At 40.9% G+C, this 14,032-nt stretch overlaps 1 protein-coding gene across 1 annotated transcript in view; it reads right to left on the bottom strand.

Moving 5' to 3' along the window:
• The window catches only part of ca16b (carbonic anhydrase XVI b), a 108,905-nt gene that overhangs the window by 7,365 nt on the left and 87,508 nt on the right, over positions 1-14,032 (bottom strand). The window contains 14 exon segments of the mRNA XM_034219040.1: positions 47-182; positions 311-483; positions 1,047-1,181; positions 1,271-1,405; positions 1,718-1,800; positions 1,919-2,015; positions 3,153-3,244; positions 5,616-5,707; positions 8,241-8,379; positions 9,225-9,969; positions 10,065-10,114; positions 10,234-10,342; positions 12,920-13,012; positions 13,014-13,105. Coding sequence (XP_034074931.1) covers positions 47-182; positions 311-483; positions 1,047-1,181; positions 1,271-1,405; positions 1,718-1,800; positions 1,919-2,015; positions 3,153-3,244; positions 5,616-5,707; positions 8,241-8,379; positions 9,225-9,969; positions 10,065-10,114; positions 10,234-10,342; positions 12,920-13,012; positions 13,014-13,105 — 2,171 coding nt within the window.

Below are 14,032 nucleotides of genomic sequence, written 5' to 3'. Positions count from 1 at the left end.
ACAAATGATAGTTTCACAACATAAGGTCGAAATTCGGGCTTCTTACCTCAGTCTGAACTAGGTAGTTGCGTTGTGTGCGGATATGTTTGAGAAAATCCAGGACGCTGACCGTGCTTTTGTCCTTCATCTGTTGTAGCATGCTGTCAATGACAATGTACGTTCCTGTGCGCCCAACCCCTGCACTGAGAAGCAAAGCACAGAGCAACATGAGCATAATGACAGCTGTTAACCAAATCAGGGATTATGAGACTTTAGCACTTGCACAGTAGTTAACAGTCATTTAGCCTGAGTACTACAGTAAGCACCGTACCTGCAGTGCACCAGGACCGGGCCCATGTCTGCAGTGCGAGCTGCTGACGAGCGGTTGATGAAGGTGAGGACAGGGAGGGTGTACTCCGGTACTCCCATGTCAGGCCACTGAGTGTAATGAAACTGCACAATGATGCGTTCATTTAGCTTCCCCTTTGGGTTCCCCTTTTGACCCTAAAACATGAGAGCAGACTTGTGACCCATTGCAGAATCTTTGTCCTTCGCACAGGGAGGACACTATCATGGGCTGGCTGTATCAGCTGTTAGTTGTTTTAAGAACAAACTTAGCAAACACAATGTTATAACTAGCCTAAGTGGTAATATAATGCAACACTATTTGAGCAACACTCAAATAGGGATGCATAATTTAAGCTTTTAATAATGATATTACCAGAACAACTTTTTAAAAAATAGCTTGTTAATAGGTTACCAGTTAAAATGTGACTGCTTCACAATGATGTAAACCAGGAAGATATGAATTACATACCACAAACACAACCCAATTGACCTACGTAATATACAAATGTTATGCCACTAACCAAAGAAATACTGTGAAAACTGGAAATGGTATGCACTAAAGTTTAATTTATGGCTTGGTCCTTAAAACTGTTATTTTGGATCAACTTACAGCTGGTTTTAAAATCTTTACAATTAGCTGGTTCAAACTGATCCAGGTTTAAAAAAAGTTCAATATTATTCAAACAAAACAGATTAACACAAGTTTGACGTTAAATTACCTTTTTAACTTTAGTATTCCTTATAAGGAAACGCCGCAGTGTGTAGCAGGCGTGTACTTTGGTGCTTTTCAGCGTCACTACAATATTCCCATACTGCTCGCTGTTCTCTGTCGGCCAATACTGGTCACATTTTCTCTACAGGACACAAAAGACGTTATATAAAAATAATGAAATACAGCAAGGGCTTTTCTGAGCATTTTTACTTTTACATAAAGTGAACCTACTCGTCCTTTCTCCACCAAGTTGGTGATCATTATGATGATTCCTGTGTTCTGCTCCCACACCATTCTCCAAAAGTCCTCGAATGTAGACTTGAGAGGACCCTGGGCAGCTATATAAGCTCTCGGCCGGTTGTAGCCCTGAAACAGGAGAGTGGGAGAATATAGATGCCATCAATATTTGATATTATACCCACCGCTGATATAGCTGATATGGCTGGATTACTGACAAAGGTAGGTCATGAAATCCACTCCTTTAGCTGACATTCTGAATATTTATACATCAATCAATGTTCTTGAAATCAATCTTTTTCCTCTGTCTGTCGGTGTTATGATTTGATACTTTAATGTATATTTGCCTTCCTGGTGAATTTCAACATCTTTCTAACACAAAAAAGAAAACCACACCAGGACCTGCATTAGGAAAACTAATAAGCGGTTTGTAATACTCACATCCACGTAGTTGGCATTGATGTAATCCGAATGTTTGGCATCTTTCCCCGCCAGAGCTCGCAATTTCACCCTGTTGTGGTCGTCTAGGGAGAGCATTGATATATATTCGTTCGGATTATTAAACGGATGAAAACACGTTATAAAATCATAACTGGATTGCGCAGCAGTATACGTCATAATCAGATTTTACAGCTGACTCACAGGCCACAATGTTGATGTATCTGTTCTTGTGCTTGTTGTCAGGATGATTGGAGTGTTCTGATGTGATTTTCAGGTCTGCTGTGGAGCGCTGGACCTCCTGGAGAGAGGAAAATAGACAGAGATGGATATTATTAAAAAAGTATAAAACATTTGTTGGAATTCACCACTTAACTGTTAACATGATTTTTCATAACAAGTAAATCTTTCTCTTTCCTTCTGTTGTCTTTACAAGGAAACTTTTCTTTCTTTTTCCAAACTAGATCTCATCCGTCAGGAGCTCAGGATAAACTCTACAGCAGAACCTTTCAGAAGAGATTCAGTGTCTCGGTCAAGGACACTTGAAAAGAGCAGATGCTTACTGCCATAGGGGCTTGAACCCAGGCATCCAGTAAGACAGCCATCATCTCCTCTTCTTCACTACACCCTGCTGCACCCACCCGACCCTAAAATACAACTAGAATTTCCAACACTGCTTCATTGTGATGCATTAAAAAAAATTACGCACACAGACTTCACATCAAATGACCCCAATTAGAAGGAATCCTCTGGGGTCAGAGCTTTTCCTCGTTTCTTAACCTGGTTACACAGAGAATGTGTTCCCGTCCAGTCAACCAGCAGACAGACCTTCTCTAATTAACCTCCGTCTCTCCTGATCTTTTACTCCGTCTTTCTCTCAACCATCTGCTCAATACCCTGCTCACGGACACATGCATTAAATAATCTCTAACCACTGTTCAGACCCAGGCCCAGTTGCAGACAACATCTGCAGAGTACAGGGGGAGAAATCAGTGCTAAATCATTCATCTGCTGACAGTGAACTGTCCAGCCAATAAGGATTGAATGAAATGTACGACATGAACAAACCAAAAACACTATTAATGAAAAGGCTAATTATCAGTACATTTTTAAGATCTTTTGAAACAGCAGAGGACACAAACAAATAATTAAGGCAATGACATGACCACACTGCATATGATGCAGGATGACAGCTGCCAAAACCGTCCAATCAAAGAGTTACCTGTCAGTCAATATGACTCTTTGTTTACTTCTCATTGTTGGTTTATAATCAGTCAATGTGAGCCGAGCAGAACTAAAAGGCAAACATGTACCTGTTTATTCCCTTTGTACAGACCAACTAAACACAACTTCAATTTAAAACCCCCATTAGTGTTATATTCAAGGTTAAGAAGGCTTTACAACATTAATCAGTATTTAAGTGGTGTTGAAAGTGTACCTCAAACTCCTCAGAAAAACCTTGCAGGTTGTTCTTGTAGAGCTCCATGATGTGTTTAATAAACAGCTTAACAGGGATGGCCTCCATGTCATCTGCAGGAAAAAGACAGAACAGTTAGCAAAGTGCATGTTACTGTGTGTGGGAATCTAGTGCATTATTAGGGTTTGTTTTAGTCACCATTTATTCTGAGATTGTGTGTACGTGTACATTGTGTGAGTGTTTTGGCTGTAAACATGGCAACCAAACATGGAAACCAATGTATATCATATTTTTTTTCTTTTCTGAAATGTTATTTATTTAAAGTGGACCCATCATGCTATATTTGAATAATATATTGTAGGGCCATACCTATATAAAACATGTCTGTGAAGTTTTTTTTTCAAAATACCAAACAGATCATGCATTTTAGCCATGCCTCATTTCGCTCTATTTGCTCTTTTCCAGCCCTGTCTTCACAAGGGATGATTCTGTGGCAAATGAGCTGCAGCTGACCACGCCCCCCTGCCAAGGAGGGGGGCGAGGCACGAGCGTCATGTTACCATGCTGTTGTTACCATGCTGTTACCATGCCACGCAACCTCTCATTCCCCTGATAGGTGGAGAGTTGCCCATATAGGCGGAGCACCCCGTTTCTGACGTCATAACAATTTAAAATCTGGATCAGTCTGTATCAGATCCGTTGCAGCCCCATTTTTAGAGATTTGGGTATGGAGGAAAAGAGAGAGGGTTGTGTTTTCTGACACTTGGTGAGTTCCCTGACACACCGGGGACACATATTCATGTATAAAAGATGTACAAAAGTGCATTTTGCATGATAGGTCCCCTTTAAGTAAAAGAAAATACTAGATCATCCATATTGTGCCACTTTAAGAGACTGAACGTTATTACAAATATCTAGATTTGGTATTTTGAGCATTTACATATTTACATCTGAGTCAAATCAGCCCCACATCACACAAGAAGGATCTTTGATAAGGCTGGTCACCATCACACTGGAACAATAGGGCAGGGGACCCAGCTGTCATTGCTGATGATAATAGCGAATGTCTTAACTAACATACCCTCGCAGCTGGGGCTTTAAGAGCGCTCACTTGCCTCAGTGGTTTCGGCATTAAGGTGGATTCTGGATTGTTAATCTGTTCATTTATCAAAAATGCCACCCCCCGTTTTAGAGTCAAGAGTCACTTATCAGTCTAATCAGTTCTTCTGAACGGTTCTTGGTGAATTGTGGCTTTAGGAGCAAGACAGTTAAATGAAGTGAGGGTGATTGGGTCCATTTTTTTACTTGACTGGAGATGAAAACTGTGCAGAGATATGTTCCCATCATCACTGTGAGCAATACAATACTTAACAGCAATCTCATTTTAAAATGTTCTATTTTAAACATGTAAATGTGTACACATATCAATGAGACACATTATGCAAATGATTAACACTTAAAGCGTTACATTTAATTATCTTGCACATTTTCAACATCAGGCACATGGTTAGTCATTCAGAATATATGTACTGCTAGAACATGTCCATAGTTTCTAAGAGAGAAAAAGAAAAAAACAGAAAGAAAGGAAGAAGAGATGCAGACAGGGATATAGAAGGGAAAAAAACCTAATTAATGTGTAGTCAATACTGGCATCAACTGTGCTCTTTAACTGTGGTTTCAAAGCCTTGAAATGTCCCTGAGCTTTAAGCCACTGTGAAAGTAAAGTCTGATATCGACTATCTGCCACTGCGCTGTTGCCTGGGACATTAAAGGCAACAAAAAGACAGTCACAAAGTTCTTACAGAGGTTTTCACCAGAGCCATTTCACATATGGACTGAAACTGTGCAGCCATCAAGGAAACAGAGAATCACATTGACAACGGTTAATAGCTGCTGGTAGATGTGTGATGTAGTTCAAGAATACTTTTGGCCCTCAGTTTCAGTCCGAGAAATCTATTTTATTTAAGGGTAAATAACATTTGTTTTTGTGTTTACATTTACCCCGCAAGTCCAGTCAAATAAACTCAAGTGAACCCTCCTTAACACCAACATCATTTCAACCATTTCTCCATTAGTTTAAGCTTAACTTTCTACCTATTAATTTCTTTGGTTTAGGCTAACTTTTTTTGTTTGAGTAAACCATTTTACCAAGTTTAGCCAATTGTTTTAGTTTTTACGTTTAGCTATCTATTTTAACCACATATTAATTACTTTAGCTAACCTTTTAAACTGAATAACCACCACATATAGGCAGCTGAGTTAGCCATTCATTGCATCAATTTATCATTTATATAAATTATAGTTTCTATTTTTTATTTAACTTATTTAGCTACTCCATAACTTTTACACCAATCCATATATACAAGTAACCTTGGTTGATAATAGCTAATCTACAAAACTTGCAACAAACTGTTTCTCTTATTATACTTTTACAAACAATTATGGACATATGAACATCACATATTCTTATATAAAGAGCCTTACCTGGTATAGGGATGATTGGTATATTCTCATTGGCCACCACCCGTGGAGAGCTGCTCTCCTCCACATAGAAGTGAGCTGTCTGGAAAAATCTCCTACAGGGACACAGAGAGAGAAGAACAGTGAGATGCCACAGCGAAGTCTATTAGGGAGTCGTTATCCTATTGTTCTCAGATCTGGTCTGTCAACATCAGCAGCTAAAAGTTGAATTAAGTGACACGGGAACAGCAGAAAACTGCTAATGAAAGCCCCAGAGTGAGCGGGACACAGCTGATCGCACACAGAGTCTTTGACGCTGAGTTGCTCCTGGAAACATATTCTGAGCCGACTACAGGGAACAGGTAAACAACTCGCAGATTCACACAGTGCAGCGCAAAATGTAGCTCTCTACTCAAACTCAAGACAACTAATCCAAACACAGATTCTCTCTTCGGGGCAAAACACATCACTTTCAAGAGATCCCACTCCAGTTTGAGGACAACAAAATCCACTCAAGCCGCTTCTTAAGGGGAAAATGTGTGATAATGTGTGATATTGTGGCCAGCAGCTTCTACTCAATGACGATCATATGGAAAGGACAAAGTTATTCATAGAAACCAGACACAAAATGTTGATGTTCATTATTTTCCCATACACAATTCATGTTTCTTTCAAAAGCAAATCTTTTTTTGCCTTCAAATGAATAAATCCTCTCTAGACAAAATCAACATTCTAACATTAGTGAGATGTTTTTTGTCCATATAATACATTTACAAATATTGCTTTTTTGAGATACTGTCTGCAGGTGAGGGACCTTTCACATCCTATCCACCCTCTTACACACACAATACAAATGAATTAATTCCTTCATGTTTTATCTCATTGCTGGCATTTCAAAGGTTTAATCCTACCTGTATTTGATGCAGAGGAGGGAGCAGATGCTTGTCATTCTTTAAGATAAATAAAGCAAAGCATAGACAGAAAAAAAAGGATAAACTGTAAAACAAAAATAAAAGATAAAAAAAAGAGAGAGGAAGAGAGAGGGAGAAAGACTGAGAGGGGAGGGTGAAAACCAAAAAGAAAGGAGGGCTCTCTCCTGGCTTGCGTCACAGCCTCGCAATCCAATTACTCCCTGTGGGTGCAGATGTGGCGCCGCTAACTAACCAGCAGAGTCGACACCTCCTCCCTGAATCGCTCCCATGATCTCAGAAGAATAGTTTGCTTTGGGGGGAAATAATCTAGGATGAAACAGGCTTTCAGACTGGATGTCAGGGGAGAGAGGCATCCCATTCAACACAGGCATCATCAGCACTGAGTCGCTAATGTATTTTGTTTTCCTCAGTTGAACATCTGTGAGTGTCTAACACATATCTCAAGCCTCAGAGGCACCCAGATGTGTTCTGTAAACCCAGCAATTAATTCCATTGTAGACATAATCTAAGACCTACTTTGAAAATGAACAAGCTAAAACTAAGACAACGGTATTAAACTTCAAAACATGGCCCATTAATTACATATTTTTTAAGTAAACATTAGATATTAAATAGATTGTGATGCTGATCAAAACATCTGTTAGTTTTTATAGCGACCATCACCAGGGAGACTATGCAGAGCATAAAGAGTGGAGAGACTGCGAAGGGGCTGGTCTCCTCTCTCATTATTGTCTTTTCCCCAGGGGAAGCAGGCATTGTCTGTGAACTGTCGGCATTGTAGCAACAACAGCTGTGTTGCTCATGTCTAACATTAAAACTGCCTCTGCTCTACTATTCAAATAGCACAACTTTCAGTAATGCACCGACTGAATTCGCTAGTCGTCTTTCTCTCAACGGTCTGTTCTCTGTGGAGCTCATAAGCAGACTGTTATTTATACCACACTCTTATATTATATGACACCACAAAAAGGCACATTAAGGTGTTGTTGGCCCATAAAAACTGCTGCAGCAATCTCACACCTAGAAAAATGTCCTTGTCCTTATGAAATGCATTTAACACATTTCATGTATTTACACAAATTAATCTCAGGCAGTAAATAAACAAAATGCTACCAAACTAAAAGCAGAGAGTAAATATTCATGGGACCAGCTGAGGAGATGGTCCACAGTGCTATTTGTAACTCATTAACCATCCCATATGTGCCAGTGGCCTGGCCTGTGTAATTACTGGGGCTCCAATAGAGTGGCTGGAAATGAGCCCAGCAGATGAAGACACAGCTGGGACCCCTTCTGGCTGTGCCGGGCCTCCAGCTCTCCTGACCCTCACCCAGGTGGGTGATGGGCCTGATGTACGACATGCACGCATTAAAGCTGTCTTTCTACCAGACTGTTTAAGATTGATGCATTCACATACAAAGATGTGCAAAATACAGACGCAATCAAACCAGACAGGTCTGAATGTGGAGCAGACTGACTGGGAAATCCAGACATGCATGCAGGCGTGTCACTTAACCTGAAATGTGAGATTTATGGGTGGGGGTCAGTGTGGGTGAGGGGCAGCTAGTTTTCCATACCCCCGAGGGAGGTCTCAGTGATACCCTTGAATCAAGCAGAGGATTTTCTGTATGCATTACCACTTTATGCAAAGCTGTTTATGGTTCCAGCAAACTTTATTTTAGGAGGTATACATGTTTATAAAAAGGTCAATTGAACTCACCTCCAGTAGATCATCACGATCAGCAGCATTATGAGGCAGAGCAGTGTGAGAGCGGACACCACCACCAAGGGGACAATCCACACCATCCTCCCCATCCCCGGGTGAGGGACCCGGGTCACATTGGACAACATGGTTGTGTCTGGAAAGTAACATATGCACGTAAATACATGCACCAATCATACTAAATGACATTTCATTTCCAAACTTGTAAGTGTCCATGTGTAGGGTTTTATGTATTTACAGCAGTTTTAAAATTAAGTTTTTGTTTGAAAAAAACATCTTGCTTTTAGCCCTTTATTCCATGTCTGCAGGACTGATAACGGAGAAGAGGGGTGTATTAGCATGCAGATGTGTCTGCTTAAGTGTCTTTTTTGATGCCACCACTGGGCCTCGCCAAATTTAAAGGTGTTTTAATTCTACACATACATGCTTAAAACTTAAGTACTTTTCATTTTATATGTCAACCTGAGCTAAATATTTAGCGTAGTTAAAATACACCTATACAAAATAATAAACCATATGATCATTGTGGTTAAAAACATACATAACCTTACAATGAGACACCTTTAACAGCAGAAAAAAAAGACTGTTCATGATAAAAGGGTAACAATTCTGGCGAAATATCTTCCGATAACCTCAAACTCTTTTAAAAAATGCTTCAAGGGCTTTCTGAAGGCAGAACCCTGTGGCAGATGACTTAATTCTGCCTTCAGGCCTCTGCGTGGTAGTGAAACAAAAGCCTGGAGCATTATCTTTGACTGAAATTGTAACCAGTGTAGTCACTGTCTTAAATCAATGTGTTTGTTATTCTACAATGGGCTCCGTAACTGTTGGTAGTTATTTTTAAAATTCTGCTTTGGAGAAAAGCCCTGTCTTGTATGATAGCTGACAACAGGAGACAAAGCTTTGCAGTGAATTCAAAAGGGCTGAGTCTGTTTGTGAAGGGACATCAAACAATACTGAGTGGGAGAGAGGTCTTCTCACCAGTGTGTACGGAGAAAGGCCAGATACTCCTGCCATCACTACTGATTTTTGGGGACAGTGTGGAGCTCTGTGGAATCTGCATCTCTGCAGTGTCATTACGAGGCTCCTGAGTGGGGGCTGCATTTACATCAGTGAGATTTGTCTCTACGTTGACCAGCTCATCGCCACCAGTGCACACGGGTGCTGCGGTGCCTTTGACTGTAGGCTTCTGTTCTCCTTTCTCTTTGGCTGTGGATGCGGGGGTGGCGATTAAAGGCTCTTTGGCCACAGTGCTGTTCGTCTGCTTCTTCTCATTATCAGGTGCAGGCTTGCTCTTCTTCTTCTTCTCATCCTCTTCTTCATCTTGCTCTCCTTCTCTCTCCCCCTCCTCCTCCTCCTCGCCCTCACTTGCAGCCTGCTTCTCTTCAGACTGGGTGTCTTTATCAGGGCCCGGGGCCGCCGCCTGCTGCTCGGTGCTCGACTTGGCAGGCGGGGTGGAAGGACGAGTGGGATTCTGCGTTGCCGGGGGCGTCTGTGTGGGCCAAACAGAGCTGGGCAAAGAAGAGATGACCCCTCCGCCTACGCCCAAGCCTGCCAGCAAGGTGCTCGTCACCACCGATGCCACCGTGGCCTGGCTGCCACTAGAGGAGGGTCCCATCCCCGTTGCCATGGAGACAATGGAAAAGTGGATGCCAGAGGACGTCCAAGTGGATGAACCAGAGCTGATGGGAGCCATGTCTGCTGAGGACGCTGGAGAAATTGTGGGCTGACGGAGACAGGCAGAGGGAAAGTGAGCAACAGAACAACATGACTGGTACTTACATACAAAAAATGTGCACTGCCATCTTCTGGTCAACTCACCATGCCAGTCTTCACAATACGAGACCCTTCAAATATTCTTGTTGTATTAGCTGAGAAACAAAAAAGCAAGCAAGCATTTTAAAATCCATTTCATGTGTCTGACATGGGAAATGAGTTATTCTTTAAGAAGACATTTTGACTAGATGGCTGGAGGGTTTTGGTCAGGTACCTCTGAACAGCAGTGTTTGGCTGAAATCACTGCGCAGGTCATACTGACACACTGCCTGCACTCTGAACAGGTAAAGCACTTCAGGGGACACATTAGTGATGATGGCTCTCTGCAAGAGAAAATACGCACATAAAAACACTTGAAACCAATTGAAAACATGTTGAAATAATGTGTGGATGAAAATACTTTGGAGACATCATGGTGTCTGAAATGGAAATACTAGCTGCTGTCAGCAGTGTATGACCCAAAACTTTGATTCAGTTTAAACCTCATTTCCTGCCTAATTTAATTGTGTGCACTTTGCAGATGGCTTTACTTATATTTAAATGGCCTTCAGAACATGGATGATTGCGTCTGGTGTTGGAGAGCTAGCAGCTCTCAAAAAACAATTAAGTAAAATATTCAGATAAAAAAGGTGTCCAGAGATAGAAAGCGAAAATAGAATTGGGAATGAAGTGGGCAAAATAAGACAGAGTGAGAGCAGAGAGAGATGTGGAGAGAATACAGTCAGTAAAGAGCCTGATATAGCGCTTGTATTAATGGAGTGTAGCCACATATACTGTAACACTTCATGGACACATCAATCATTCCTTCAGTCAGCCATCTGCCATAAATGTAGAAAAACAACATCATTTAGACATCTCTCAACAGAATAACTTCTTTTTTTATGTCCAAACAAATAAATTGTTGATAATAAACTCAATCTGATAATTGTTAAAGACAGCTAGTAACCAAATAAGACTAATTACTGGTCAATGCATGGGTTGAAGTATATAGGTTTAATGAACACATTTTGAAGCCTCAAGCAAGTTCAAACCCAGTATAGAGGATCTCATGTCAAACTCACAGAATATGGAAAATGGAAGGCTTTGGCTGCGGTGAGATGAGGGGTAAAGGTGTGTAAATGTAGCTGAAGGATGCTGAGCGTAGCATGTAACCAGTACAGGGGGGAATTGCAATTGCCCACTTCTAATGGACGCAGACGTTAAATGAAATAAATATGTGTCAATTTATCTCCAGCTGAGGATAGCATTGGTTAATTTTAGTGAGGGAGTTTTAGACTGCAGGAAGCCTGATTGCTTATTAATTCCAACCTGCATGTCCATTGCTCATCCAATGCTTTGGTAATTAGTTTGTAAGCTATGCATTCCTCTTTAGGCAGGTTTAAGAGGTAAAGATAAACTCATAATCATTTGTTTCTGAGATTTATTTTTGAATTATATAAACTACTCCTTTCAGTAAGAATCTACATCATGAATATGTAATAATGTTTAAATATTAAACTGCTTAACACAAGGTGTTCACTAAAAGGTCCATCCTCAGTGTGGTGTGAGCTGCATTTTGGAGAATCAACACGAATACACCTCACTGCCAGTCTTGTTGGTTTTTGGTTCATATCAGTTCTGAGTTAAACAGTTTTATTAAAAGGCATTTGATGTGATACAATAAATCACATTGTGACAACTTATGGGATGTCAAACCAGTTTAATTTCTGTGGTTCAATGTCACAAGAGAGGACAGGAATTAATTGTATTGTCTCCTTTTAGACAATGATATTTCAGACCTAAAAACCAATAACTGTAATAAATGAAAGTAGTTCATTTTTATGAACCAGGTAATATCGTTTTAATTCAATTTGAGTTTAATAAAAGAACAAACCGTATTCATTAGTTTCAGTTTACAAAAAATGTATCACTGCTTATTTGACTTAAATGTATGATATTAACCCTGCTCCAAACGACCAGTGGAAGTCAGTAGTGCAGCAACTCCCCCACCAGCTTCTCACCCATGACGATGAGAACTGTATTTACTGGAACGCATGGTGGAAGTACAGGAAAACTGCCACAAGGGAACTGATCCCAAGTCTCTGAACCAGTGGGGGGGGGGGCACTGCACAGTTTATATCTAAAGAGGCAGTCATGCAGCTGGGGGTCAGTGGGCTTTAAAGCAGTTGCACAGCTGGGTGTCGGAATTTCTTCAAATGGAAGAATGTGTGACCAGGGTGAAGAGTGTGCGTGGAAAATGAACAGCCCTGTAGGTGTGACCTCCTGCAGATGGGAGGGTATATGTCTGCCAGGCAGTGAATGTGCTGTTTGATAGATACAGAAATAAATGAAGTGGTAACTCAAGGCACACAACATAAGTGTGAGTGGTGTCAAAAACTTGACAAACACTGAGATCTAAAGAATTACACGAGCACAGTTGCCTGCGTAGGTTGCTAAAAGACGACAGTTTGTGTTCAAAGAGCAGCCTTTCGATGCCTGAAACGAATCTTATTTTTTTCAAATGATAAGAAGTTTCCAAGATGTTAAAGTAAAAAAATAAATATTTGATTTATGTTGTTCTTGTCTGATTTACTTTTTGCTGTAAGTTCTGTTTGAGCCTATAATGTACTGACCTGAATCTCAGAGTAAAATATAAATAGATGGAAAAAGATTTAACTGAGACAAGGCCACTGGCGCATTGTCAACACATTACATATGTATCAGTTAGACTTGTCATTGTGTGCGACAGTCCTGTGTGTCTATTCTTAGACAGGTAAGTGACAGAGACAGTACAGGCCCTCATTTCATGCAACAGCCCTGAGCAGAGGACATCACAACATGTCACCTCCTATATACACTGGGCTGATCCAGCCTCATACATCAGATACTGTGAAAACCAATCAGGTGATAATAATACACACCATACTCTGGTCCCCAGTGTTGGTGAAGGTCATTTCGTTAGCAACTTCTCGTTTCACCCAGCTGTAGGAGACCATGTAACTGGTGATGGGGGGGGTGGTAGACGGTCAGAGGGCGCTCCCAGGTCACCATCAGCGCAGTTTGGTTGAGTGGCTGGATCTTCATGTTCACCGGGGCACTGCTGCACACTGTAAGTCCAGAAAGTAGAAGGGAGTGGGATGAAGAAGCAGCAAAAAACAGTCACTTTCCACAATCTTCTGAAAGGCTGTTTCAGGAGTACTGCTTGACCTGACCATATGTATTTGTGCCCATTTGTGGTTGCCTTTTTACAAGCCTATTATTACTGTCTGCTGCTGACTTGACTGAAAGCCATCACTTGAGGAATTTCTACAAGTGCACAATAATATAGTAACTCATTGTCAAAAAATGACTCCTGGAGGTTTAACTTGGGTCACGTACAAAACGGGTGTCAGTGCAGATTGTCATTATGGACATTTGTGTCATTTTCATGCCACAGCACGGCAAGAGATTCCAGTTAGAATACTAAACAGCTGGGTGTAGTACTAAACATGTGGTAGAGATAATAGTCCAACTTCCTGTCCATATGTCATTTGCAAGTTCCTGTCTGTGCAACATTAAACAGGATGCACAAAGAGATGAATATAAAAAGTAAGTAAGTCAGCCTCAAGGTGGCAGTGTAGACTGCAGATTGGATATTTACACATCAGTCAGTATGAGTAAGGGACAATCTGGACATTCTATTCAACACATCAGGGCAACAGCAATCATGAACCAGTGTCAGCTGATTATATGCACATAGGGTTTCTGTCAAATTGAAATTGTCACCACCATTTACAAAGTGAAGCTATGGTGCAAATTATGCACCATGACATGTGAAAGGGAGACAGTGTGGGAGGAAATCAGTCAGAGGTACACAGGGGAAAAACACACACACACAATAGCAAAAATATCTTGGGGTGTTGATGAGGTGTGACAGGTGTGAAATGCATTATAACCCGTCGGATGTTCGTTGTCAACTTCAGTAGCTCAAAAACAGATATTTTAATGACAGCTGAAGACATCATCATGGTTCTACTGCCTGCATCATTACCGTC

The sequence above is a fragment of the Gymnodraco acuticeps genome, unplaced genomic scaffold (assembly GCF_902827175.1).
Source record: "Gymnodraco acuticeps unplaced genomic scaffold, fGymAcu1.1, whole genome shotgun sequence".
NCBI classification, from domain to species: domain Eukaryota; kingdom Metazoa; phylum Chordata; class Actinopteri; order Perciformes; family Bathydraconidae; genus Gymnodraco; species Gymnodraco acuticeps.
The sequence above is the reverse complement of the archived record's forward strand: the minus strand, read 5'-3'. Positions and strand labels throughout refer to the sequence as shown.